Source organism: Aquarana catesbeiana, linkage group LG10 (assembly GCF_042186555.1).
Source record: "Aquarana catesbeiana isolate 2022-GZ linkage group LG10, ASM4218655v1, whole genome shotgun sequence".
In the NCBI taxonomy this organism is placed as follows: Eukaryota; Metazoa; Chordata; class Amphibia; order Anura; family Ranidae; genus Aquarana; species Aquarana catesbeiana.
In genome coordinates, this window is record NC_133333.1 from 1,558,250 (window position 1) to 1,585,790 (window position 27,541).

At 55.3% G+C, this 27,541-nt stretch overlaps 1 protein-coding gene across 2 annotated transcripts in view; it reads left to right on the plus strand.

The window, feature by feature from the left end:
* The first annotated feature begins 586 nt into the window (after positions 1–586).
* LACTBL1 (lactamase beta like 1) overlaps positions 587–27,541 on the plus strand; it is a 43,005-nt gene continuing 16,050 nt past the window's right edge. Inside the window, exons 1-2 of one of the 2 annotated variants that reach the window (XM_073601434.1) lie at positions 587–2,233; positions 4,109–4,189. In XM_073601434.1, the coding sequence (XP_073457535.1) occupies positions 4,169–4,189 (21 nt within the window). In that variant the 5' untranslated portion in view covers positions 587–2,233; positions 4,109–4,168. The remainder of the gene's footprint in view (positions 2,234–4,108; positions 4,190–27,541) is intronic. The other variant, XM_073601435.1, reaches the window with a different exon arrangement.

A 27,541-nucleotide genomic window follows, 5' to 3' on the forward strand; every position in this document is an offset into this window, starting at 1 on the left:
GGTGGGGGGGGGGGGGGGGGGGGTGGGGGTGCAATAAAGAGGACCTGTAGAAGGTGATAATGAGGAGGAATGGAGAAATGCTGATTACCTCTTGTTAGGAATCCCTGCCCTTCCCCTTGTGATGGTGTACAGAACTGACCCTGGCCGGTCCCACACTACTAACAATGGCAGACATCTCTATACCAGTCAGGGAGATCTGCTGGTCTATGGCCACTCCATGCAGGGAATGTTGGGAAGAAACATGGTTCCACAGGTCCTTCACCCAGATAAAAACCACAGAGAGGAAGTCAGTCTACAGAAGATTGAAGACAGAATCCCAAGTGACAATGAACATCACTCAAAGCCAAAGAGCAGAAAACAGAGAAAATGACTCTATACCAGGGGAGGGGAGCCACGTTGTGTTCTCAGTGAAGTTCTAGAGAAGAGGATGAAGTTGAATTTTCCTCAATCACCCGGTGACAGTTGTCCATTATCCTCAGTGCCTGGTCAGCTTCCACCCCCCTCATCCCATGTGACGGCTCTCAGATCCTCCTGGGGGGGGGCTCTAATCTGCAGTCAGAGGTTGGGAATTAATCCTAGGATTTCTCTCGTTCCAACACTATCGAGAAACACAATCACAGCAAGTAGTAAACAGGTCCAGAACCATAGGGACCTGGACCAGCACCAGGAACCAGAGGACCGGGCCCAGAGACGAGGGAACCCATACCAGATTGGAGAAGACGGGGACAATACAAGGGAAGACCAGGACCAGATAAGAGAGGACCAAATAGGAAAGGACCAGGACGAGACAGGAGAGGATCAGGTCAATACGAATGAAGACCAGAAACAGATAGAGGACCAGATAGAAAAGGACCGGGCCCAGAGAGAAGAGAACCAATATCAGATAGGAGAGGACCAGAAAGAGACAGGAGAGGACCAGATCAATACGAAGAAAGACCAAAACCAAATAGGAGAGGACCAGGACCAGATAGAGGAACAAATAGGAAAGGTCTGGGCCCAGAGAGAAGGGAACCAATACCAGATTGGAGAAGATTGGGACAATACAAGGGAAGATCAGAACCAGACAGGAGAGGACCAGGCCCAGAAAGAAGGGAACCCATATCAGATAGGAGAGGACCAGGACGAGAAAGGAGAGGATCAGGTCAATACAAAGGAAGACCAGAACCAAATAGGGGAGGACCAGGACCAGATAGAAGAGGATCGGGCCCAGAGAGAAGGGAACCAATACCAGACAGAAGATCCAGACAATACACAGGAAGACCAGAATGAGACAAAAGACCAAGGCCAGATAGGAGAGGTCTGGTCCAAGAAAGTAGGCAACCAATACAGAGTAGCAGAAGATTGGGACAATATAAGGGAAGACCAGGTCCTGATAGGAAAGGAACAGGACAAGGTAGTAGAGGATCAGGCCCATATAAAAGAGAGCCAATACCCAATAGGAGAAGATCAGGACAATACAAGGGTAGATCAGAACCAGATAGCAAACGACCAGGACCAGACAGGAGAGGATAAACACCAGAAAATAGGGGATCAGTATCAGTTAGAGGACTGGGACCAGACAGGAGGCCAAGACAAGATAGGAGATTGGGACAATACAAGGGAAGGCCAAAACCAGATAGGAGATGACCAGATAGAGGAAGACCAGGACCAGACAGGAGGCCAAGACAAGATAGGAGATTGGGACAATACAAGGGAAGGCCAAAACCAGATAGGAGATGACCAGATAGAGGAAGACCAGGACCAGACAGGAGGGGGGCAATACCAGAATAAAGCAGACCAATATCTGGTAGAAGACCCAGACCAAACAGGAGGCCAAGAGCTAAAAGGAGAAAACGGGGACCAGACAAGGAAAGACCAAAGCCAGATAGCAGAGGACCAGGACCAAAGAGAAGACCCAGACCATAAAGGAGAAGACCAGAAACAGACAGGAGACAAAAGCCAGAAAGGTGAGGACCAGTACCAGATAGGGAGAGATCATTACCAGATAGTAGAGGCCCAGAACCAGAAAGAAGTGGACCCACACCAAGGAAAAGAAGACTGGGACCATACAGGAGAGAATTGGGACCAAAGCAGAGAAAATCAGGACCAGAGAAAAAAAGACTGGGACCAAATCAAAGACCAGAACCTGGGAGGAGAGAACCATTACTGGATAGGAGAAGACCAGGACCAGACAGAGGAGAACTGGAAACAGACAGAGGAGGACCAGGGAAGTACAGAGGCCCAGGAAGAGGAGGTAAGACTTATGGGCCAATATTGGGTCTGATAATACATACAGGGGAGGGGAGGGGGACTGTGTGTATTTTCTCATTTCAATTTGATGACATCAAGATTTTCCCACAACTGCCAACCAGACTCCAGCTCCAGCTGTCACTTCCAGGTGTGCCTCTGATTGGTGGCTGTGAGGAAGATCTGGGAGGTGCTTAGTAGTCTTCATTCATAGGAATGGAGCAGGGACAGACACATCCATTCAGGGTTCAGGTAGCAGTCAGTCCAGTGGGAGGGTCCTGGTGATGGTCCAGTGGCAGGGTCCTGGTCCAGTGGGAGGGTCCTGGTGATGGTCCAGTGGGAGGGTCCTGGTCCAGTGGGAGGGTCCTGGTCCAGTGGGAGGGTCCTGGTGATGGTCCAGTGGGGAGGGTCCTGGTGATGGTCCAGTGGGAGGGTCCTGGTCCAGTGGGAGGGTCCTGGTGATGGTCCAGTGGGAGGGTCCTGGTGATGGTCCAGTGGGAGGGTCCTGGTGATGGTCCAGTGGGAGGGTCCTGGTGATGGTCCAGTGGCAGGGTCCTGGTCCAGTGGGAGGGTCCTGGTGATGGTCCAGTGGGAGGGTCCTGGTGATGGTCCAGTGGCAGGGTCCTGGTGATGGTCCAGTGGGAGGGTCCTGGTGATGGTCCAGTGGCAGGGTCCTGGTGATGGTCCAGTGGGAGGGTCCTGGTGATGGTCCAGTGGGAGGGTCCTGGTCTAGTGGGAGGGTCCTGGTGATGGTCCAGTGGGAGGGTCCTGGTGATGGTCCAGTGGGAGGGTCCTGGTCCAGTGGGAGGGTCCTGGTGATGGTCCAGTGGGAGGGTCCTGGTGATGGTCCAGTGGGAGGGTCCTGGTGATGGTCCAGTGGGAGGGTCCTGGTGATGGTCCAGTGGGAGGGTCCTGGTGATGGTCCAGTGGCAGGGTCCTGGTGATGGTCCAGTGGGAGGGTCCTGGTGATGGTCCAGTGGGAGGGTCCTGGTGATGGTCCAGTGGGAGGGTCCTGGTGATGGTCCAGTGGGAGGGTCCTGGTGATGGTCCAGTGGGAGGGTCCTGGTGATGGTCCAGTGGCAGGGTCCTGGTGATGGTCCAGTGGGAGGGTCCTGGTGATGGTCCAGTGGGAGGGTCCTGGTGATGGTCCAGTGGGAGGGTCCTGGTGATGGTCCAGTGGGAGGGTCCTGGTGATGGTCCAGTGGGAGGGTCCTGGTGATGGTCCAGTGTCATGGTGACATGCCCAGAGATAACGGACATTCTTGGGGTGCCAGAACTCTCATTTCCTCTTCATTGTCCAGGGAAAGCTGCAATGTGATTGGTGGATGTAGAATGAGAGGTGGGAGGCACTTTACCAATAAATCTTTGTTCCTATTGGCCAATAACACCGATAAATGGGGAAGAGAGAATAACTTTCCGTACGTCCCCGGCAGATAGAGGACCAGGAATTCTGAGGAACTACAAGTCCCAGCATGCTGGCCAGTAATAGTAGGAAAGATCAGAGAGGCGGGACTTATCCCAGAAAAGGCCACCAAGGGGACACTGGACACCGGCCATACACAATCCATCTCTCCGAGAGGAAGAACTCCATGGGTGGATTGTGGAGGGGGGGGGATGGTCACCATGATGTACACTTCCTTCTCCAGCCCCCGGGGGCGCTCTTCTGTTCTCCTAGAGACCCCAAACTGCCCCCAGAGACTGTAGAGAACAGTCCAATCACTACGATCAGCCAATGAGTGGAGAGCTTCATCCCTGACCTCCAGCACGGCTCCACCCACTGGTGATGGTAGGGGGATGGGATTATATAATTCAGTTGTGTGGTGGGCGGTGACCCCAAATGACCAATCACGTGTTGTCACTGCTGTCCATCCATGTGTCTCAGCAGGAGCTGGAAGCCCCCTCAGATCTCCTCACCAATGCCGGCACTCGCCCGTTAGCCAGGATGGACGGAATACCGATCCAGGTGAGGACTATCAGGCAATGCAATCAGCACACTGCTTAACAACTGCAGAGATAAGATCAATTAGCAACCTATAGAGAGCGCCCCCCTCAGTCAGTGTGAGCACCCCCCCCCGTACATAGAGAATCACCCCCCCCCCCGTACATAGAGAATCACCCCTCCCCGTACATAGAGAATCACCCCTCCCCGTACATAGAGAATCACCCCCCCCCCCCGTACATAGAGAATCACCCCACCCCCCCCCCGTACATAGAGAATCACCCCCCCCCCGTACATAGAGAATCACCCCACCCCCCCGTACATAGAGAATCACCCCCCCGTACATAGAGAATCACCCCCCCCCCGTACATAGAGAATCACCCCCCCCCCCCGTACATAGAGAATCACCCCACCCGTACATAGAGAATCACCCCACCCCCCGTACATAGAGAATCACCCCACCCCCCCGTACATAGAGAATCACCCCCCCCGTACATAGAGAATCACCCCACCCCCCGTACATAGAGAATCACCCCACCCGTACATAGAGAATCACCCCACCCCCCGTACATAGAGAATCACCCCCCCCGTACATAGAGAATCACCCCACCCCCCGTACATAGAGAATCACCCCACCCCCCGTACATAGAGAATCACCCCACCCGTACATAGAGAATCACCTCACCCCCCGTACATAGAGAATCACCCCCCCCCGTACATAGAGAATCACCCCACCCCCCCGTACATAGAGAATCACCCCCCCCGTACATAGAGAATCACCCCCCCTCCGTACATAGAGAATCACCCCACCCCCCCGTACATAGAGAATCACCCCACCCCCCCGTACATAGAGAATCACCCCCCCCCGTACATAGAGAATCACCCCCCCCGTACATAGAGAATCACCCCCCCTCCGTACATAGAGAATCACCTCACCCCCCCGTACATAGAGAATCACCCCACCCCCGTACATAGAGAATCACCCCCCCGTACATAGAGAATCACCCCCCCCGTACATAGAGAATCACCCCCCCCCCGTACATAGAGAATCACCCCCCCCCGTACATAGAGAATCACCCCACCCCCCGTACATAGAGAATCACCCCCCCGTACATAGAGAATCACCCCCCCCGTACATAGAGAATCACCCCCCCCCCCGTACATAGAGAATCACCCCCCCGTACATAGAGAATCACCCCACCCCACACACCCCCCGTACATAGAGAATCACCTCACCCCCCGTACATAGAGAATCACCCCCCCCGTACATAGAGAATCACCCCCCCCCGTACATAGAGAATCACCCCCCCCCCGTACATAGAGAATCACCCCCCCCGTACATAGAGAATCACCCCCCCGTACATAGAGAATCACCCCCCCCCGTACATAGAGAATCACCCCACCCCCCCGTACATAGAGAATCACCCCCCCGTACATAGAGAATCACCCCCCCCCGTACATAGAGAATCACCCCCCCGTACATAGAGAATCACCCCCCCCCGTACATAGAGAATCACCCCACCCCCCCGTACATAGAGAATCACCCCCCCGTACATAGAGAATCACCCCCCCGTACATAGAGAATCACCCCACCCCACACACCCCCCGTACATAGAGAATCACCTCACCCCCCGTACATAGAGAATCACCCCCCCCGTACATAGAGAATCACCCCCCCCCGTACATAGAGAATCACCCCCCCCCCGTACATAGAGAATCACCCCCCCCGTACATAGAGAATCACCCCCCCGTACATAGAGAATCACCCCCCCCCGTACATAGAGAATCACCCCCCCCCCCGTACATAGAGAATCACCCCACCCGTACATAGAGAATCACCCCACCCCCCGTACATAGAGAATCACCCCACCCCCCCGTACATAGAGAATCACCCCCCCCCCGTACATAGAGAATCACCCCCCCCGTACATAGAGAATCACCCCACCCCCCGTACATAGAGAATCACCCCACCCGTACATAGAGAATCACCCCACCCCCCGTACATAGAGAATCACCCCACCCCCCGTACATAGAGAATCACCCCACCCGTACATAGAGAATCACCTCACCCCCCGTACATAGAGAATCACCCCCCCCCGTACATAGAGAATCACCCCACCCCCCCGTACATAGAGAATCACCCCCCCCGTACATAGAGAATCACCCCCCCTCCGTACATAGAGAATCACCCCACCCCCCCGTACATAGAGAATCACCCCACCCCCCCGTACATAGAGAATCACCCCCCCCCGTACATAGAGAATCACCCCCCCCGTACATAGAGAATCACCCCCCCTCCGTACATAGAGAATCACCTCACCCCCCCGTACATAGAGAATCACCCCACCCCCGTACATAGAGAATCACCCCCCCGTACATAGAGAATCACCCCCCCTCCGTACATAGAGAATCACCTCACCCCCCCCGTACATAGAGAATCACCCCACCCCCGTACATAGAGAATCACCCCCCCCCCGTACATAGAGAATCACCCCTCCCCGTACATAGAGAATCACCCCTCCCCGTACATAGAGAATCACCCCCCCCCCCCGTACATAGAGAATCACCCCACCCCCCCCCCGTACATAGAGAATCACCCCCCCCCGTACATAGAGAATCACCCCACCCCCCCGTACATAGAGAATCACCCCCCCCGTACATAGAGAATCACCCCCCCCCCCGTACATAGAGAATCACCCCCCCCCCCGTACATAGAGAATCACCCCACCCGTACATAGAGAATCACCCCACCCCCCGTACATAGAGAATCACCCCACCCCCCCGTACATAGAGAATCACCCCCCCTCCGTACATAGAGAATCACCCCCCCCCCGTACATAGAGAATCACCCCCCCCGTACATAGAGAATCACCCCACCCCCCGTACATAGAGAATCACCCCACCCGTACATAGAGAATCACCCCACCCCCCGTACATAGAGAATCACCCCACCCCCCGTACATAGAGAATCACCCCACCCGTACATAGAGAATCACCTCACCCCCCGTACATAGAGAATCACCCCCCCCCGTACATAGAGAATCACCCCACCCCCCCGTACATAGAGAATCACCCCCCCCGTACATAGAGAATCACCCCCCCTCCGTACATAGAGAATCACCCCACCCCCCCGTACATAGAGAATCACCCCACCCCCCCGTACATAGAGAATCACCCCCCCCCGTACATAGAGAATCACCCCCCCCGTACATAGAGAATCACCCCCCCTCCGTACATAGAGAATCACCTCACCCCCCCGTACATAGAGAATCACCCCACCCCCGTACATAGAGAATCACCCCCCCGTACATAGAGAATCACCCCCCCCCGTACATAGAGAATCACCCCACCCCCCGTACATAGAGAATCACCCCCCCCGTACATAGAGAATCACCCCCCCCCCGTACATAGAGAATCACCCCCCCGTACATAGAGAATCACCCCCCCCGTACATAGAGAATCACCCCCCCCCCCGTACATAGAGAATCACCCCCCCCCGTACATAGAGAATCACCCCACCCCCCGTACATAGAGAATCACCCCCCCCGTACATAGAGAATCACCCCCCCCGTACATAGAGAATCACCCCCCCCCCCGTACATAGAGAATCACCCCCCCCGTACATAGAGAATCACCCCACCCCACACACCCCCCGTACATAGAGAATCACCTCACCCCCCGTACATAGAGAATCACCCCCCCCGTACATAGAGAATCACCCCCCCCCGTACATAGAGAATCACCCCACCCCCCCGTACATAGAGAATCACCCCCCCCGTACATAGAGAATCACCCCCCCCCGTACATAGAGAATCACCCCCCCGTACATAGAGAATCACCCCCCCCCGTACATAGAGAATCACCCCACCCCCCCGTACATAGAGAATCACCCCCCCGTACATAGAGAATCACCCCCCCGTACATAGAGAATCACCCCACCCCACACACCCCCCGTACATAGAGAATCACCTCACCCCCCGTACATAGAGAATCACCCCCCCCGTACATAGAGAATCACCCCCCCCCGTACATAGAGAATCACCCCCCCCCCGTACATAGAGAATCACCCCCCCCGTACATAGAGAATCACCCCCCCGTACATAGAGAATCACCCCCCCCCGTACATAGAGAATCACCCCCCCCCCCGTACATAGAGAATCACCCCACCCGTACATAGAGAATCACCCCACCCCCCGTACATAGAGAATCACCCCACCCCCCCGTACATAGAGAATCACCCCCCCTCCGTACATAGAGAATCACCCCCCCCCCGTACATAGAGAATCACCCCCCCTCCGTACATAGAGAATCACCCCCCCCCCGTACATAGAGAATCACCCCACCCCCCGTACATAGAGAATCACCCCACCCGTACATAGAGAATCACCCCACCCCCCGTACATAGAGAATCACCCCACCCCCCGTACATAGAGAATCACCCCACCCGTACATAGAGAATCACCTCACCCCCCGTACATAGAGAATCACCCCCCCCCCGTACATAGAGAATCACCCCACCCCCCCGTACATAGAGAATCACCCCCCCCGTACATAGAGAATCACCCCCCCTCCGTACATAGAGAATCACCCCACCCCCCCGTACATAGAGAATCACCCCACCCCCCCGTACATAGAGAATCACCCCCCCCCCGTACATAGAGAATCACCCCCCCCCGTACATAGAGAATCACCCCCCCTCCGTACATAGAGAATCACCTCACCCCCCCGTACATAGAGAATCACCCCACCCCCGTACATAGAGAATCACCCCCCCGTACATAGAGAATCACCCCCCCTCCGTACATAGAGAATCACCTCACCCCCCCGTACATAGAGAATCACCCCACCCCCGTACATAGAGAATCACCCCCCCCCCGTACATAGAGAATCACCCCTCCCCGTACATAGAGAATCACCCCTCCCCGTACATAGAGAATCACCCCCCCCCCCCGTACATAGAGAATCACCCCACCCCCCCCCCGTACATAGAGAATCACCCCCCCCCCGTACATAGAGAATCACCCCACCCCCCCGTACATAGAGAATCACCCCCCCGTACATAGAGAATCACCCCCCCCCCCGTACATAGAGAATCACCCCCCCCCCCCGTACATAGAGAATCACCCCACCCGTACATAGAGAATCACCCCACCCCCCGTACATAGAGAATCACCCCACCCCCCCGTACATAGAGAATCACCCCCCCTCCGTACATAGAGAATCACCCCCCCCCCGTACATAGAGAATCACCCCCCCCGTACATAGAGAATCACCCCACCCCCCGTACATAGAGAATCACCCCACCCGTACATAGAGAATCACCCCACCCCCCGTACATAGAGAATCACCCCACCCCCCGTACATAGAGAATCACCCCACCCGTACATAGAGAATCACCTCACCCCCCGTACATAGAGAATCACCCCCCCCCGTACATAGAGAATCACCCCACCCCCCCGTACATAGAGAATCACCCCCCCCGTACATAGAGAATCACCCCCCCTCCGTACATAGAGAATCACCCCACCCCCCCGTACATAGAGAATCACCCCACCCCCCCGTACATAGAGAATCACCCCCCCCCGTACATAGAGAATCACCCCCCCCGTACATAGAGAATCACCCCCCCTCCGTACATAGAGAATCACCTCACCCCCCCGTACATAGAGAATCACCCCACCCCCGTACATAGAGAATCACCCCCCCGTACATAGAGAATCACCCCCCCCCGTACATAGAGAATCACCCCACCCCCCGTACATAGAGAATCACCCCCCCCCGTACATAGAGAATCACCCCCCCCCCGTACATAGAGAATCACCCCCCCGTACATAGAGAATCACCCCCCCCGTACATAGAGAATCACCCCCCCCCCCGTACATAGAGAATCACCCCCCCCCGTACATAGAGAATCACCCCACCCCCCGTACATAGAGAATCACCCCCCCCGTACATAGAGAATCACCCCCCCCGTACATAGAGAATCACCCCCCCCCCCGTACATAGAGAATCACCCCCCCGTACATAGAGAATCACCCCACCCCACACACCCCCCGTACATAGAGAATCACCTCACCCCCCGTACATAGAGAATCACCCCCCCCGTACATAGAGAATCACCCCCCCCCGTACATAGAGAATCACCCCCCCCCCGTACATAGAGAATCACCCCCCCCGTACATAGAGAATCACCCCCCCGTACATAGAGAATCACCCCCCCCCGTACATAGAGAATCACCCCACCCCCCCGTACATAGAGAATCACCCCCCCCGTACATAGAGAATCACCCCCCCCCCGTACATAGAGAATCACCCCCCCGTACATAGAGAATCACCCCCCCCCGTACATAGAGAATCACCCCACCCCCCCGTACATAGAGAATCACCCCCCCGTACATAGAGAATCACCCCCCCCGTACATAGAGAATCACCCCACCCCACACACCCCCCGTACATAGAGAATCACCTCACCCCCCGTACATAGAGAATCACCCCCCCCGTACATAGAGAATCACCCCCCCCCGTACATAGAGAATCACCCCCCCCCCGTACATAGAGAATCACCCCCCCCGTACATAGAGAATCACCCCCCCGTACATAGAGAATCACCCCCCCCCGTACATAGAGAATCACCCCCCCCCCCGTACATAGAGAATCACCCCACCCGTACATAGAGAATCACCCCACCCCCCGTACATAGAGAATCACCCCACCCCCCCGTACATAGAGAATCACCCCCCCTCCGTACATAGAGAATCACCCCCCCCCCGTACATAGAGAATCACCCCCCCCGTACATAGAGAATCACCCCACCCCCCGTACATAGAGAATCACCCCACCCGTACATAGAGAATCACCCCCCCCGTACATAGAGAATCACCCCACCCCCCGTACATAGAGAATCACCCCACCCGTACATAGAGAATCACCCCCCCCCCCGTACATAGAGAATCACCCCACCCCCCGTACATAGAGAATCACCCCACCCCCCGTACATAGAGAATCACCCCACCCGTACATAGAGAATCACCTCACCCCCCGTACATAGAGAATCACCCCCCCCCGTACATAGAGAATCACCCCACCCCCCCGTACATAGAGAATCACCCCCCCCGTACATAGAGAATCACCCCCCCTCCGTACATAGAGAATCACCCCACCCCCCCGTACATAGAGAATCACCCCACCCCCCCGTACATAGAGAATCACCCCCCCCCGTACATAGAGAATCACCCCCCCCGTACATAGAGAATCACCCCCCCTCCGTACATAGAGAATCACCTCACCCCCCCGTACATAGAGAATCACCCCACCCCCGTACATAGAGAATCACCCCCCCGTACATAGAGAATCACCCCCCCCCGTACATAGAGAATCACCCCACCCCCCGTACATAGAGAATCACCCCCCCCGTACATAGAGAATCACCCCCCCCGTACATAGAGAATCACCCCCCCGTACATAGAGAATCACCCCCCCCGTACATAGAGAATCACCCCCCCCCCCGTACATAGAGAATCACCCCCCCGTACATAGAGAATCACCCCCCCCGTACATAGAGAATCACCCCCCCCCCCGTACATAGAGAATCACCCCCCCGTACATAGAGAATCACCCCACCCCACACACCCCCCGTACATAGAGAATCACCTCACCCCCCGTACATAGAGAATCACCCCCCCCGTACATAGAGAATCACCCCCCCCCGTACATAGAGAATCACCCCCCCCCGTACATAGAGAATCACCCCCCCCGTACATAGAGAATCACCCCCCCGTACATAGAGAATCACCCCCCCCCGTACATAGAGAATCACCCCACCCCCCCGTACATAGAGAATCACCCCCCCGTACATAGAGAATCACCCCACCCCCCCGTACATAGAGAATCACCCCCCCCGTACATAGAGAATCACCCCCCCGTACATAGAGAATCACCCCCCCCCGTACATAGAGAATCACCCCACCCCCCCGTACATAGAGAATCACCCCCCCCGTACATAGAGAATCACCCCACCCGTACATAGAGAATCACCCCCCCCGTACATAGAGAATCACCCCCCCCGTACATAGAGAATCACCCCCCCTCCGTACATAGAGAATCACCTCACCCCCCCGTACATAGAGAATCACCCCACCCCCCGTACATAGAGAATCACCCCCCCGTACATAGAGAATCACCCCACCCCCGTACATAGAGAATCACCCCCCCCCGTACATAGAGAATCACCCCACCCCCCCGTACATAGAGAATCACCCCCCCGTACATAGAGAATCACCCCCCCGTACATAGAGAATCACCCCCCCCGTACATAGAGAATCACCCCCCCCCGTACATAGAGAATCACCCCCCCCCCCCGTACATAGAGAATCACCCCCCCCCGTACATAGAGAATCACCCCACCCCCGTACATAGAGAATCACCCCCCCCCCGTACATAGAGAATCACCCCCCCCGTACATAGAGAATCACCCCCCCCGTACATAGAGAATCACCCCCCCCGTACATAGAGAATCACCCCCCCGTACATAGAGAATCACCCCACCCCCGTACATAGAGAATCACCCCCCCCCCGTACATAGAGAATCACCCCACCCCCCCGTACATAGAGAATCACCCCCCCCCCCGTACATAGAGAATCACCCCCCCGTACATAGAGAATCACCCCCCCCCGTACATAGAGAATCACCCCCCCCCCGTACATAGAGAATCACCCCCCCCCGTACATAGAGAATCACCCCCCCCCGTACATAGAGAATCAGCCCCCCCCGTACATAGAGAATCACCCCCCCGTACATAGAGAATCACCCCACCCCCCGTACATAGAGAATCACCCCCCCCCGTACATAGAGAATCACCCCCCCCGTACATAGAGAATCACCCCCCCGTACATAGAGAATCACCCCCCCCGTACATAGAGAATCACCCCCCCCCCCCGTACATAGAGAATCACCCCCCCCGTACATAGAGAATCACCCCCCCGTACATAGAGAATCACCCCCCCCGTACATAGAGAATCACCCCACCCCCCGTACATAGAGAATCACCCCACCCCCCCGTACATAGAGAATCACCCCACCCCCGTACATAGAGAATCACCCCACCCCCCCGTACATAGAGAATCACCCCACCCCCCGTACATAGAGAATCACCCCACCCCCCCGTACATAGAGAATCACCCCACCCCCGTACATAGAGAATCACCCCACCCCCCCGTACATAGAGAATCACCCCCCCCCGTACATAGAGAATCACCCCACACTCCCCCCGTACATAGAGAATCACCCCCCCCCGTACATAGAGAATCACCCCACCCCCCCGTACATAGAGAATCACCCCACCCTGTACATAGAGAATCACCCCCCCCCCGTACATAGAGAATCACCCCCCCCCCCGTACATAGAGAATCACCCCACCCCCGTACATACAGAATCACCTCACCCCCCCGTACATAGAGAATCACCCCACCCCCGTACATAGAGAATCACCCCCCCCCGTACATAGAGAATCACCCCACACTCCCCCCGTACATAGAGAATCACCCCCCCCGTACATAGAGAATCACCCCACCCCCCCGTACATAGAGAATCACCCCACCCCCCGTACATAGAGAATCACCCCACCCCCCCGTACATAGAGAATCACCCCCCCCATACATAGAGAATCACCCCCCCCGTACATAGAGAATCACCTCACACTCCCCCCGTACATAGAGAATCACCCCACCCCCCCGTACATAGAGAATCACCCCACCCCCCCGTACATAGAGAATCACCCCCCCCCCGTACATAGAGAATCACCCCACCCCCCGTACATAGAGAATCACCCCACCCCCCGTACATAGAGAATCACCCCACCCCCCGTACATAGAGAATCACCCCCCCCCCCGTACATAGAGAATCACCCCACCCCCGTACATAGAGAATCACCCCCCCGTACATAGAGAATCACCCCACCCCCGTACATAGAGAATCACCCCCCCGTACATAGAGAATCACCCCACCCCCGTACATAGAGAATCACCCCCCCCCTGTACATAGAGAATCATCCCCCCCCTGTACATAGAGAATCACCCCCCCGTACATAGAGAATCACCCCCCCCCGTACATGGAGAATCATCCCCCCCCTGAACATAGAGAATCACCCCCCCCGTACATAGAGAATCATCCCCCCCCTGTACATAGAGAATCACCCCCCCCCCGTACATAGAGAATCATCCCCCCCCTGAACATAGAGAATCACCCCCCCGTACATAGAGAATCACCCCCCCCCCGTATATAGAGAATCATCCCCCCCCTGAACATAGAGAATCACCCCCCCCGTACATAGAGAATCATCCCCCCCCTGAACATAGAGAATCACCCCCCCCGTACATAGAGAATCACCCCCCCCCGTATATAGAGAATCACCCCACCCCCCGTACATAGAGAATCATCCCCCCCCTGAACATAGAGAATCACCCCCCCGTACATAGAGAATCATCCCCCCCCCTGTACATAGAGAATCACCCCCCCCCCCGTACATAGAGAATCATCCCCCCCCTGAACATAGAGAATCACCCCCCCGTACATAGAGAATCATCCCCCCCCTGTACATAGAGAATCACCCCTCCCCCGTACATAGAGAATCACCCCCCCCGTACATAGAGAATCACCCCACCCCCGTACATAGAGAATCACCCCACCCCCGTACATAGAGAATCACCCCCCCCCCCCGTACATAGAGAATCACCCCACCCCCCCGTACATAGAGAATCACCCCCCCCCCGTACATAGAGAATCACCCCACCCCCGTACATAGAGAATCACCTCACCCCCCGTACATAGAGAATCACCTCACCCCCCGTACATAGAGAATCACCTCACCCCCCGTACATAGAGAATCACCCCCCCCCCCGTACATAGAGAATCACCCCCCCGTACATAGAGAATCATCCCCCCCCTGTACATAGAGAATCACCCCCCCCGTACATAGAGAATCATCCCCCCCCTGTACATAGAGAATCACCCCACCCCCCGTACATAGAGAATCATTCCCCCCCCGTACATAGAGAATCACCCCCCCGTACATAGAGAATCACCCCCCCGTACATAGAGAATCACCCCCCCCCGTACATAGAGAATCACCCCCCCCCCGTACATAGAGAATCACCCCACCCCCCCGTACATAGAGAATCACCCCCCCCGTACATAGAGAATCACCCCCCCCGTACATAGAGAATCACCCCCCCGTACATAGAGAATCACCCCACCCCCCGTACATAGAGAATCACCCCCCCCGTACATAGAGAATCACCTCATCCCCCCTGTACATAGAGAATCACCCCCCCCGTACATAGAGAATCACCCCCCCGTACATAGAGAATCACCCCCCCACACTCCCCCCGTACATAGAGAATCACCCCACCCCCCGTACATAGAGAATCACCCCACCCCCCCGTACATAGAGAATCACCCCCCCCCGTACATAGAGAATCACCCCACCCCCCGTACATAGAGAATCACCCCACCCCCCCGTACATAGAGAATCACCCCCCCCCGTACATAGAGAATCACCCCACCCCCCGTACATAGAGAATCACCCCCCCCCGTACATAGAGAATCACCCCCCCCGTACATAGAGAATCACCCCCCCCCGTACATAGAGAATCACCTCATCCCCCCTGTACATAGAGAATCACCCCCCCCGTACATAGAGAATCACCCCCCCGTACATAGAGAATCACCCCACCCCCCCGTACATAGAGAATCACCCCACCCCCCGTACATAGAGAATCACCCCACCCCCCCGTACATAGAGAATCACCCCCCCCCGTACATAGAGAATCACCCCCCCCGTACATAGAGAATCACCCCCCCCCGTACATAGAGAATCACCTCATCCCCCCTATACATAGAGAATCACCCCCCCCGTACATAGAGAATCACCCCCCCGTACATAGAGAATCACCCCCCCCACACTCCCCCCGTACATAGAGAATCACCCCACCCCCCGTACATAGAGAATCACCCCACCCCCCCGTACATAGAGAATCACCCCCCCCGTACATAGAGAATCACCCCCCCCGTACATAGAGAATCACCCCACCCCCCGTACATAGAGAATCACCCCCCCCCCGTACATAGAGAATCACCTCATCCCCCCCGTACATAGAGAATCACCCCCCCCCGTACATAGAGAATCACCCCCCCGTACATAGAGAATCACCCCACCCCCCGTACATAGAGAATCATCCCCCCCCTGTACATAGAGAATCACCCCCCCGTACATAGAGAATCATCCCCCCCGTACATAGAGAATCACCCCCCCGTACATAGAGAATCACCCCCCCCGTACATAGAGAATCATCCCCCCCCCTGTACATAGAGAATCACCCCACCCCCCGTACATAGAGAATCATCCCCCCCCCGTACATAGAGAATCACCCCCCCCGTACATAGAGAATCACCCCCCCCCCCCGTACATAGAGAATCACCCCACCCCCCCGTACATAGAGAATCACCCCCCCCGTACATAGAGAATCACCCCCCCCCGTACATAGAGAATCACCCCACCCCCCCGTACATAGAGAATCACCCCCCCCCCCGTACATAGAGAATCACCCCCCCCGTACATAGAGAATCACCCCCCCCCGTACATAGAGAATCACCCCACCCCCCCGTACATAGAGAATCACCCCCCCCACACTCCCCCCGTACATAGAGAATCACCCCACCCCCCGTACATAGAGAATCACCCCACCCCCCGTACATAGAGAATCACCCCCCCCGTACATAGAGAATCACCCCCCCCATAGAGAATCACCCCCCCGTACATAGAGAATCACCCCACCCCACACACACCCCCATACATAGAGAATCACCCCCCCCCGTACATAGAGAATCACCCCCCCCGTACATAGAGAATCACCCCACCCCCCGTACATAGAGAATCACCCCCCGTACATAGAGAATCACCCCACCCCCCCGTACATAGAGAATCACCCCCCCGTACATAGAGAATCACCCCCCCCCGTACATAGAGAATCACCCCCCCCGTACATAGAGCATCACCCCCCCCCGTACATAGAGAATCACCCCCCCCCCGTACATAGAGAATCACCCCCCCCGTACATAGAGAATCACCCCACCCCCCCGTACATAGAGAATCACCCCCCCGTACATAGAGAATCACCCCCCCGTACATAGAGAATCACCCCCCCCCCCCGTACATAGAGAATCACCTCATCCCCCTGTACATAGAGAATCACCCCCCCGTACATAGAGAATCACCCCCCCGTACATAGAGAATCACCCCCCCCGTACATAGAGAATCACCCCCCCGTACATAGAGAATCACCCCACCCCCCGTACATAGAGAATCACCCCACCCCCCGTACATAGAGAATCACCCCACCCCACACCCCCCCCGTACATAGAGAATCACCCCCCCCCCGTACATAGAGAATCACCCCACACTCCCCCCCGTACATAGAGAATCACCCCCCCCGTACATAGAGAATCACCCCCCCGTACATAGAGAATCACCCCACCCCCCCGTACATAGAGAATCACCCCCCCCCGTACATAGAGAATCACCCCCCCGTACATAGAGAATCACCCCCCCCCCCCGTACATAGAGAATCACCACCCCCCCCGTACATAGAGAATCACCCCACCCCCCCGTACATAGAGAATCACCCCACCCCCCCGTACATAGAGAATCACCACTCCCCCCGTACATAGAGAATCACCCCACCCCCCCGTACATAGAGAATCACCCCACCCCCCCGTACATAGAGAATCACCCCCCCGTACATAGAGAATCACCCCCCCCCGTACATAGAGAATCACCCCCCCCGTACATAGAGCATCACCCCCCCCCGTACATAGAGAATCACCCCCCCCGTACATAGAGAATCACCCCACCCCCCGTACATAGAGAATCACCCCACCCCCCCGTACATAGAGAATCACCCCCCTCCGTACATAGAGAATCACCCCCCCCGTACATAGAGAATCACCTCACCCCCCCGTACATAGAGAATCACCCCCCCCCGTACATAGAGAATCACCCCCCCGTACATAGAGAATCACCCCCCCCCCGTACATAGAGAATCATCCCCCCCCGTACATAGAGAATCACCTCATCCCCCCGTACATAGAGAATCACCCCCCCCGTACATAGAGAATCGCCCCCCCGTACATAGAGAATCACCCCCCCCACACACCCCCGTACATAGAGAATCACCCCCCCATACATAGAGAATCACCCCACCCCCCGTACATAGAGAATCACCCCCCCCGTACATAGAGAATCACACCCCCCCGTACATAGAGAATCACCCCACCCCCCCGTACATAGAGAATCACCCCCCCCGTACATAGAGAATCACCCCCCCCGTACATAGAGAATCACTCCACACTCCCCCCCGTACATAGAGAATCACCCCCCCCCCCGTACATAGAGAATCACACCCCCCCGTACATAGAGAATCACCCCACCCCCCCGTACATAGAGAATCACCCCACCCCCCCGTACATAGAGAATCACCCCCCCCCGTACATAGAGAATCACCCCCCCCGTACATAGAGAATCACCCCCCCCGTACATAGAGAATCACCACCACCCCCCCGTACATAGAGAATCACCCCACCCCCCCGGTACATAGAGAATCACACCCCCCCGTACATAGAGAATCACCCCACACTCCCCCCGTACATAGAGAATCACCCCACCCCCCCGTACATAGAGAATCACCCCCCCCGTACATAGAGAATCACCCCCCCGTACATAGAGAATCACCCCCCCCGTACATAGAGAATCACCCCCCCGTACATAGAGAATCACCCCCCCCCGTACATAGAGAATCACCCCACCCCCCGTACATAGAGAATCACCCCACCCCCCCGTACATAGAGAATCACCCCCCCCCGTACATAGAGAATCACCCCACACTCCCCCCGTACATAGAGAATCACCCCCCCCCGTACACAGAGAATCACCCCACCCCCCGTACATAGAGAATCACCTCACCCCCCGTACATAGAGAATCACCCCACCCCCCCGTACATAGAGAATCACCCCCCCCCCCGTACATAGAGAATCACCCCACACTCCCCCCGTACATAGAGAATCACCCCCCCCCGTACATAGAGAATCACCCCACCCCCCGGTACATAGAGAATCACCCCACCCCCCGTACATAGAGAATCACCCCACCCCCCCGTACATAGAGAATCACCCCCCCCCCGTACATAGAGAATCACCCCACACTCCCCCCGTACATAGAGAATCACCCCCCCCCCGTACATAGAGAATCACCCCACCCCCCGGTACATAGAGAATCACCCCACCCCCCGTACATAGAGAATCACCCCCCGTACATAGAGAATCACCCCCCCGGTACATAGAGAATCACCCCCCCCGTACATAGAGAATCACCCCCCCATAGAGAATCACCCCCCCCATACATAGAGAATCACCCCCCCCCGTACATAGAGAATCACCCCCCCCCGTACATAGAGAATCATCCCACCCCCCCGTACATAGAGAATCACCCCCCCCGTACATAGAGAATCACCCCCCCCGTACATAGAGAATCACCCCCCCCCCCGTACATAGAGAATCACCCCACCCCCCGGTACATAGAGAATCACACCCCCCCGTACATAGAGAATCACCCCACACTCCCCCCGTACATAGAGAATCACCCCACCCCCCCGTACATAGAGAATCACCCCCCCGTACATAGAGAATCACCCCCCCGTACATAGTGAATCACCCCACCCCCCGTACATAGAGAATCACCCCACCCCCCCCGTACATAGAGAATCACCCCCCCCCCATACATAGAGAATCACCCCACCCCACACACCCCCCCGTACATAGAGAATCACCCCCCCCCCCCGTTCATAGAGAATCACCCCCCCCACACACACCCCCATACATAGAGAATCACCCCCCCCCCGTACATAGAGAATCACCCCCCCCGTACATAGAGAATCACCCCCCCGTACATAGAGAATCACCCCCCCCGTACATAGAGAATCACCCCCCCGTACATAGAGAATCACCCCACACTCCCCCCGTACATAGAGAATCACCCCACACTCCCCCCGTACATAGAGAATCACCCCACACTCCCCCCGTACATAGAGAATCACCCCCCCAATGTACATAGAGAATCACCTCCCCCCGTACATAGAAAATCACCCCCCCCCGTACATAGAGAATCACCCCCCCGTACATAGAGAATCACCCCACCCCCCGTACATAGAGAATCACCCCACCCCGTACATAGAGAATCACCCCACCCCCCCGTACATAGAGAATCACCCCCCCCGTACATAGAGAATCACCCCCCCCCGTACATAGAGAATCACCCCCCCCCGTACATAGAGAATCACCCCCCCCTACATAGAGAATCACCCCCCCCGTACATAGAGAATCACCCCCCCCGTACATAGAGAATCACCCCCCCCCGTACATAGAGAATCACCCCCCCCCTACATAGAGAATCACCCCCCTCGTACATAGAGAATCACCCCCCCCCTACATAGAGAATCACCCCCCCCCTACATAGAGAATCACCCCCCCGTACATAGAGAATCACCCCCCCGTACATAGAGAATCAGCCCACCCCCCCGTACATAGAGAATCACCCCCCCGTACATAGAGAATCATCCCACCCCACACACCCCCCGTACATAGAGAATCACCCCACCCCCCGTACATAGAGAATCACCCCACCCCCCGTACATAGAGAATCACCCCACCCCCCGTACATAGAGAATCACCCCACCCCCCCGTACATAGAGAATCACCCCACCCCCCCGTACATAGAGAATCACCCCACCCCACACACCCCCCCGTACATAGAGAATCATCCCCCCCCAATGTACATAGAGAATCACCTCACCCCCCGTACATAGAGAATCACCCCCCCCCGTACATAGAGAATCACCCCACCCCCCGTACATAGAGAATCACCCCACCCCCCGTACATAGAGAATCACCCCACCCCCCGTACATAGAGAATCACCCCACCCCCCCGTACATAGAGAATCACCCCCCCCCGTACATAGAGAATCACCCCACACTCCCCCCCGTACATAGAGAATCACTCTCCCCGTACATAGAGAATCACCCCACCCCACACACCCCCCCCATACATAGAGAATCACCCCACCCCCGTACATAGAGAATCACCCCACCCCCCTGTACATAGAGAATCACACCTCCCCCATACATAGAGAATCACCCCCCCCCAATGTACATAGAGAATCACACCCCCCCCCCCAATGTACATACAGAATCACCCCCCCCCAATGTACATAGAGAATCACCCCCCCCCAATGTACATAGAGAATCACCCCCCCCTATGTACATAGAGAATCACACCCCCCCCCCAATGTACATACAGAATCACCCCCCCCCAATGTACATAGAGAATCACACCTCCCCCCCAATGTACATAGAGAATCACCCCCCCCAATGTACATAGAGAATCACCCCCCCCCCCAATGTACATAGAGAATCACCCCCCCCCCAATGTACATAGAGAATCACCCCCCCCCCCAATGTACATAGAGAATCACCCCCCCAATGTACATAGAGAATCACCCCCCCCCCAATGTACATAGAGAATCACCCCTCCCCCCCAATGTACATAGAGAATCACCCCTCCCCCCCAATATACATAGAGAATCACACACCCCCCCCCCCCCAATGTACATAGAGAGTCACCCCCCCCAATGTACATAGAGAATCACCCCCCCCCCAATGTACATAGAGAATCACCCCCCCCAATGTACATAGAGAATCACACCTCCCCCCCAATGTACATAGAGAATCACCCCCCCAATGTACATAGAGAATCACCCCCCCAATGTACATAGAGAATCACCCCCCCCAATGTACATAGAGAATCACCCCTCCCCCCCAATGTACATAGAGAATCACACCCCCCCCCCCCAATGTACATAGAGAATCACCCCCCCTAATGTACATAGAGAATCACCCCTCCCCCCCAATGTACATAGAGAATCATCCCCCCCCCAATGTACATAGAGAATCACCCCTCCCCCCCAATGTACATAGAGAATCACCCCTCCCCCCCAATGTACATAGAGAATCACCCCTCCCCCCCAATGTACATAGAGAATCACCCCTCCCCCCCAATGTACATAGAGAATCACCCCACCCCCCCCAGTACATAGAGAATCACCCCTCCCCCCCCAATGTACATAGAGAATCACCCTCCCCCCCAATGTACATAGAGAATCACACCTCCCCCAATGTACATAGAGAATCACCCCTCCCCCCCAATATACATAGAGAATCACCTCCCCCAATGTACATAGAGAATCACCCCACCCCCCCCAGTACATAGAGAATCACCCCTCCCCCCCAATGTACATAGAGAATCACCCCTCCCCCCCAATATACATAGAGAATCACACCCCCCCCCCAATGTACATAGAGAATCACCCCCCCAATATACATAGAGAATCACCCCCCCCCCAATGTACATAGAGAATCACCCCTCCCCCCCAATGTACATAGAGAATCACCCCTCCCCCCCAATGTACATAGAGAATCACCCCCCCCCCAATGTACATAGAGAATCACACCCCCCCCCCAATGTACATAGAGAATCACCCCCCCAATATACATAGAGAATCACACCCCCCCCCCAATGTACATAGAGAATCACCCCCCCCAATGTACATAGAGAATCACCCCTCCCCCCCAATGTACATAGAGAATCACCCCTCCCCAATGTACATAGAGAATCACCCCCCCCAATGTACATAGAGAATCACCCCTCCCCCCAATGTACATAGAGAATCACCCCCCCCCAATGTACATAGAGAATCACCCCCCCCCCCCAATGTACATAGAGAATCACACCTCCCCCCCAATGTACATAGAGAATCACCCCTCCCCCCCAATGTACATAGAGAATCACCCCTCCCCAATGTACATAGAGAATCACCCCCCCCAATGTACATAGAGAATCACCCCTCCCCCCAATGTACATAGAGAATCACCCCCCCCCCAATGTACATAGAGAATCACACCTCCCCCCCAATGTACATAGAGAATCACACCTCCCCCCCAATGTACATAGAGAATCACACCTCCCCCCCAATGTACATAGAGAATCACCCCTCCCCCCAATGTACATAGAGAATCACCCCTCCCCCCCAATGTACATAGAGAATCACACCTCCCCCCAATGTACATAGAGAATCACCCCTCCCCCCAATGTACATAGAGAATCACCCCCCCCCCAATGTACATAGAGAATCACCCCCCCCCCCAATGTACATAGAGAATCACACCTCCCCCCCAATGTACATAGAGAATCACACCTCCCCCCCAATGTACATAGAGAATCACCCCTCCCCCCAATGTACATAGAGAATCACCCCTCCCCCCCAATGTACATAGAGAATCACCCCCCCCCCCAATGTACATAGAGAATCACACCCCCCCCCAATGTACATAGAGAATCACCCCCCCAATATACATAGAGAATCACACCCCCCCCCAATGTACATAGAGAATCACCCCTCCCCAATGTACATAGAGAATCACCCCCCCCCCCAATGTACATAGAGAATCACCCCCCCCCAATGTACATAGAGAATCACCCCTCCCCCCCAATGTACATAGAGAATCACCCCCCCCCCCCAATGTACATAGAGAATCACCCCCCCCAATGTACATAGAGAATCACCCCCCCCCCCCAATGTACATAGAGAATCACCCCCCCCAATGTACATAGAGAATCACCCCTCCCCCCCAATGTACATAGAGAATCACCCCCCCCCAATGTACATAGAGAATCACCCCTCCCCCCCAATGTACATAGAGAATCACACCTCCCCAATGTACATAGAGAATCACACCTCCCCCCCAATGTACATAGAGAATCACCCCCCCCCCCCCAATGTACATAGAGAATCACCCCTCCCCCCCAATGTACATAGAGAATCACCCCCCCCCAATGTACATAGAGAATCACCCCCCCCCAATGTACATAGAGAATCACCCCTCCCCCCCAATGTACATAGAGAATCACCCCCCCCAATGTACATAGAGAATCACCCCCCCCCAATGTACATAGAGAATCACACCTCCCCCCCAATGTACATAGAGAATCACACCTCCCCCCCAATGTACATAGAGAATCACCCCCCCCCCAATGTACATAGAGAATCACCCCCCCCCAATGTACATAGAGAATCACCCCTCCCCCCCAATGTACATAGAGAATCACCCCCCCCAATGTACATAGAGAATCACCCCCCCCCCAATGTACATAGAGAATCACACCTCCCCCCCAATGTACATAGAGAATCACACCTCCCCCCCAATGTACATAGAGAATCACCCCCCCCCCCAATGTACATAGAGAATCACACCCCCCCCCCCAATGTACATAGAGAATCACACCTCCCCCCCAATGTACATAGAGAATCACCCCCCCCCAATGTACATAGAGAATCACCCCACCCCCAATGTACATAGAGAATCACACCTCCCCCCCAATGTACATAGAGAATCACCCCCCCAATGTACATAGAGAATCACCCCCCCCCCAATGTACATAGAGAATCACACCTCCCCCCCAATGTACATAGAGAATCACACCTCCCCCCCAATGTACATAGAGAATCACACCTCCCCCCCAATGTACATAGAGAATCACCCCCCCAATGTACATAGAGAATCACCCCTCCCCAATGTACATAGAGAATCACCCCCCCCCCCAATGTACATAGAGAATCACCCCCCCCCCCCAATGTACATAGAGAATCACCCCACCCCCAATGTACATAGAGAATCACACCTCCCCCCCAATGTACATAGAGAATCACCCCCCCCCCCCCAATGTACATAGAGAATCACACCTCCCCCCCAATGTACATAGAGAATCACCCCCCCCCAATGTACATAGAGAATCACACCTCCCCCAATGTACATAGAGAATCACCCCACCCCCCCAATGTACATAGAGAATCACCCCCCCCAATGTACATAGAGAATCACCCCCCCCAATGTACATAGAGAATCACCCCCCCCCAATGTACATAGAGAATCACACCTCCCCCCCAATGTACATAGAGAATCACCCCTCCCCCCCAATGTACATAGAGAATCACCCCCCCCCCAATGTACATAGAGAATCACCCCCCCAATGTACATAGAGAATCACCCCCCCCCCCTCAATATACATAGAGAATCACCCCTCCCCCCCAATGTACATAGAGAATCACACCTCCCCAATGTACATAGAGAATCACACCCCCCCCCCAATGTACATAGAGAATCACCCCCCCCCCCAATGTACATAGAGAATCACACCTCCCCAATGTACATAGAGAATCACACCCCCCCCCCTCAATATACATAGAGAATCACCCCTCCCCCCCAATGTAAATAGAGAATCCCCCCCCCCAATGTACATAGAGAATCACCCCCCCCAATGTACATAGAGAATCACCCCTCCCCAATGTACATAGAGAATCACCCCTCCCCCCCAATGTACATAGAGAATCACCCCTCCCCCCCAATGTACATAGAGAATCACCCCTCCCCCCCAATGTACATAGAGAATCACCTCCCCCAATGTACATAGAGAATCACCCCTCCCCCCCAATGTACATAGAGAATCACCCCCCCCAATGTACATAGAGAATCACCCCCCCCCCCAATGTACATAGAGAATCACCCCCCCCAATGTACATAGAGAATCACCCCCCCCAATGTACATAGAGAATCACCCCCCCCCCCAATGTACATAGAGAATCACCCCTCCCCAATGTACATAGAGAATCACCCCTCCCCCCCAATGTACATAGAGAATCACCTCCCCCAATGTACATAGAGAATCACACCTCCCCCCCAATGTACATAGAGAATCACCCCTCCCCCCAAATATACATAGAGAATCACACCCCCCCCCAATGTACATAGAGAATCACCTCCCCCAATGTACATAGAGAATCACCCCTCCCCCCCAATGTACATAGAGAATCACCCCTCCCCCCCAATGTACATAGAGAATCACCCCCCCCAATGTACATAGAGAATCACACCTCCCCCCAATGTACATAGAGAATCACCCCTCCCCCAATGTACATAGAGAATCACCCCCCCAATGTACATAGAGAATCACCCCCCCCCCCAATGTACATAGAGAATCACCCCTCCCCCCCAATGTACATAGAGAATCACCCCTCCCCCAATGTACATAGAGAATCACCCCCCCCCCAATGTACATAGAGAATCACCCCCCCCCCAATGTACATAGAGAATCACCCCTCCCCCCCAATGTACATAGAGAATCACCCCCCCAATGTACATAGAGAATCACCTCCCCCCAATGTACATAGAGAATCACCCCTCCCCCCCAATGTACATAGAGAATCACCCCTCCCCCCCAATGTACATAGAGAATCACCCCCCCCCCAATGTACATAGAGAATCACCCCTCCCCCCCAATGTACATAGAGAATCACCCCCCCAATGTACATAGAGAATCACCTCCCCCAATGTACATAGAGAATCACCCCTCCCCCCCAATGTACATAGAGAATCACCCCTCCCCCCCAATGTACATAGAGAATCACCCCTCCCCCCCAATGTACATAGAGAATCACCTCCCCCAATGTACATAGAGAATCACCCCTCCCCCCCAATGTACATAGAGAATCACCCCCCCAATGTACATAGAGAATCACCCCTCCCCCCAATGTACATAGAGAATCACCCCTCCCCAATATACATAGAGAATCACACCCCCCCCCCCCAATGTACATAGAGAATCACCCCTCCCCCCAATGTACATAGAGAATCACCCCTCCCCAATATACATAGAGAATCACACCCCCCCCCCAATGTACATAGAGAATCACCCCCCCAATGTACATAGAGAATCACCCCCCCCCCCAATGTACATAGAGAATCACCCCTCCCCCCAATGTACATAGAGAATCACCCCTCCCCAATGTACATAGAGAATCACCCCCCCCCCCAATGTACATAGAGAATCACCCCTCCCCCCAATGTACATAGAGAATCACCTCCCCCAATATACATAGAGAATCACCCCCCCCCCAATGTACATAGAGAATCACCCCCCCCAATGTACATAGAGAATCACCCCTCCCCAATGTACATAGAGAATCACCCCCCCCCCAATGTACATAGAGAATCACACCTCCCCCCCAATGTACATAGAGAATCACACCCCCCCCCCCCAATGTACATAGAGAATCACACCCCCAATGTACATAGAGAATCACCCCTCCCCAATGTACATAGAGAATCACCCCCCCCCCAATGTACATAGAGAATCACCCCCCCCCCAATGTACATAGAG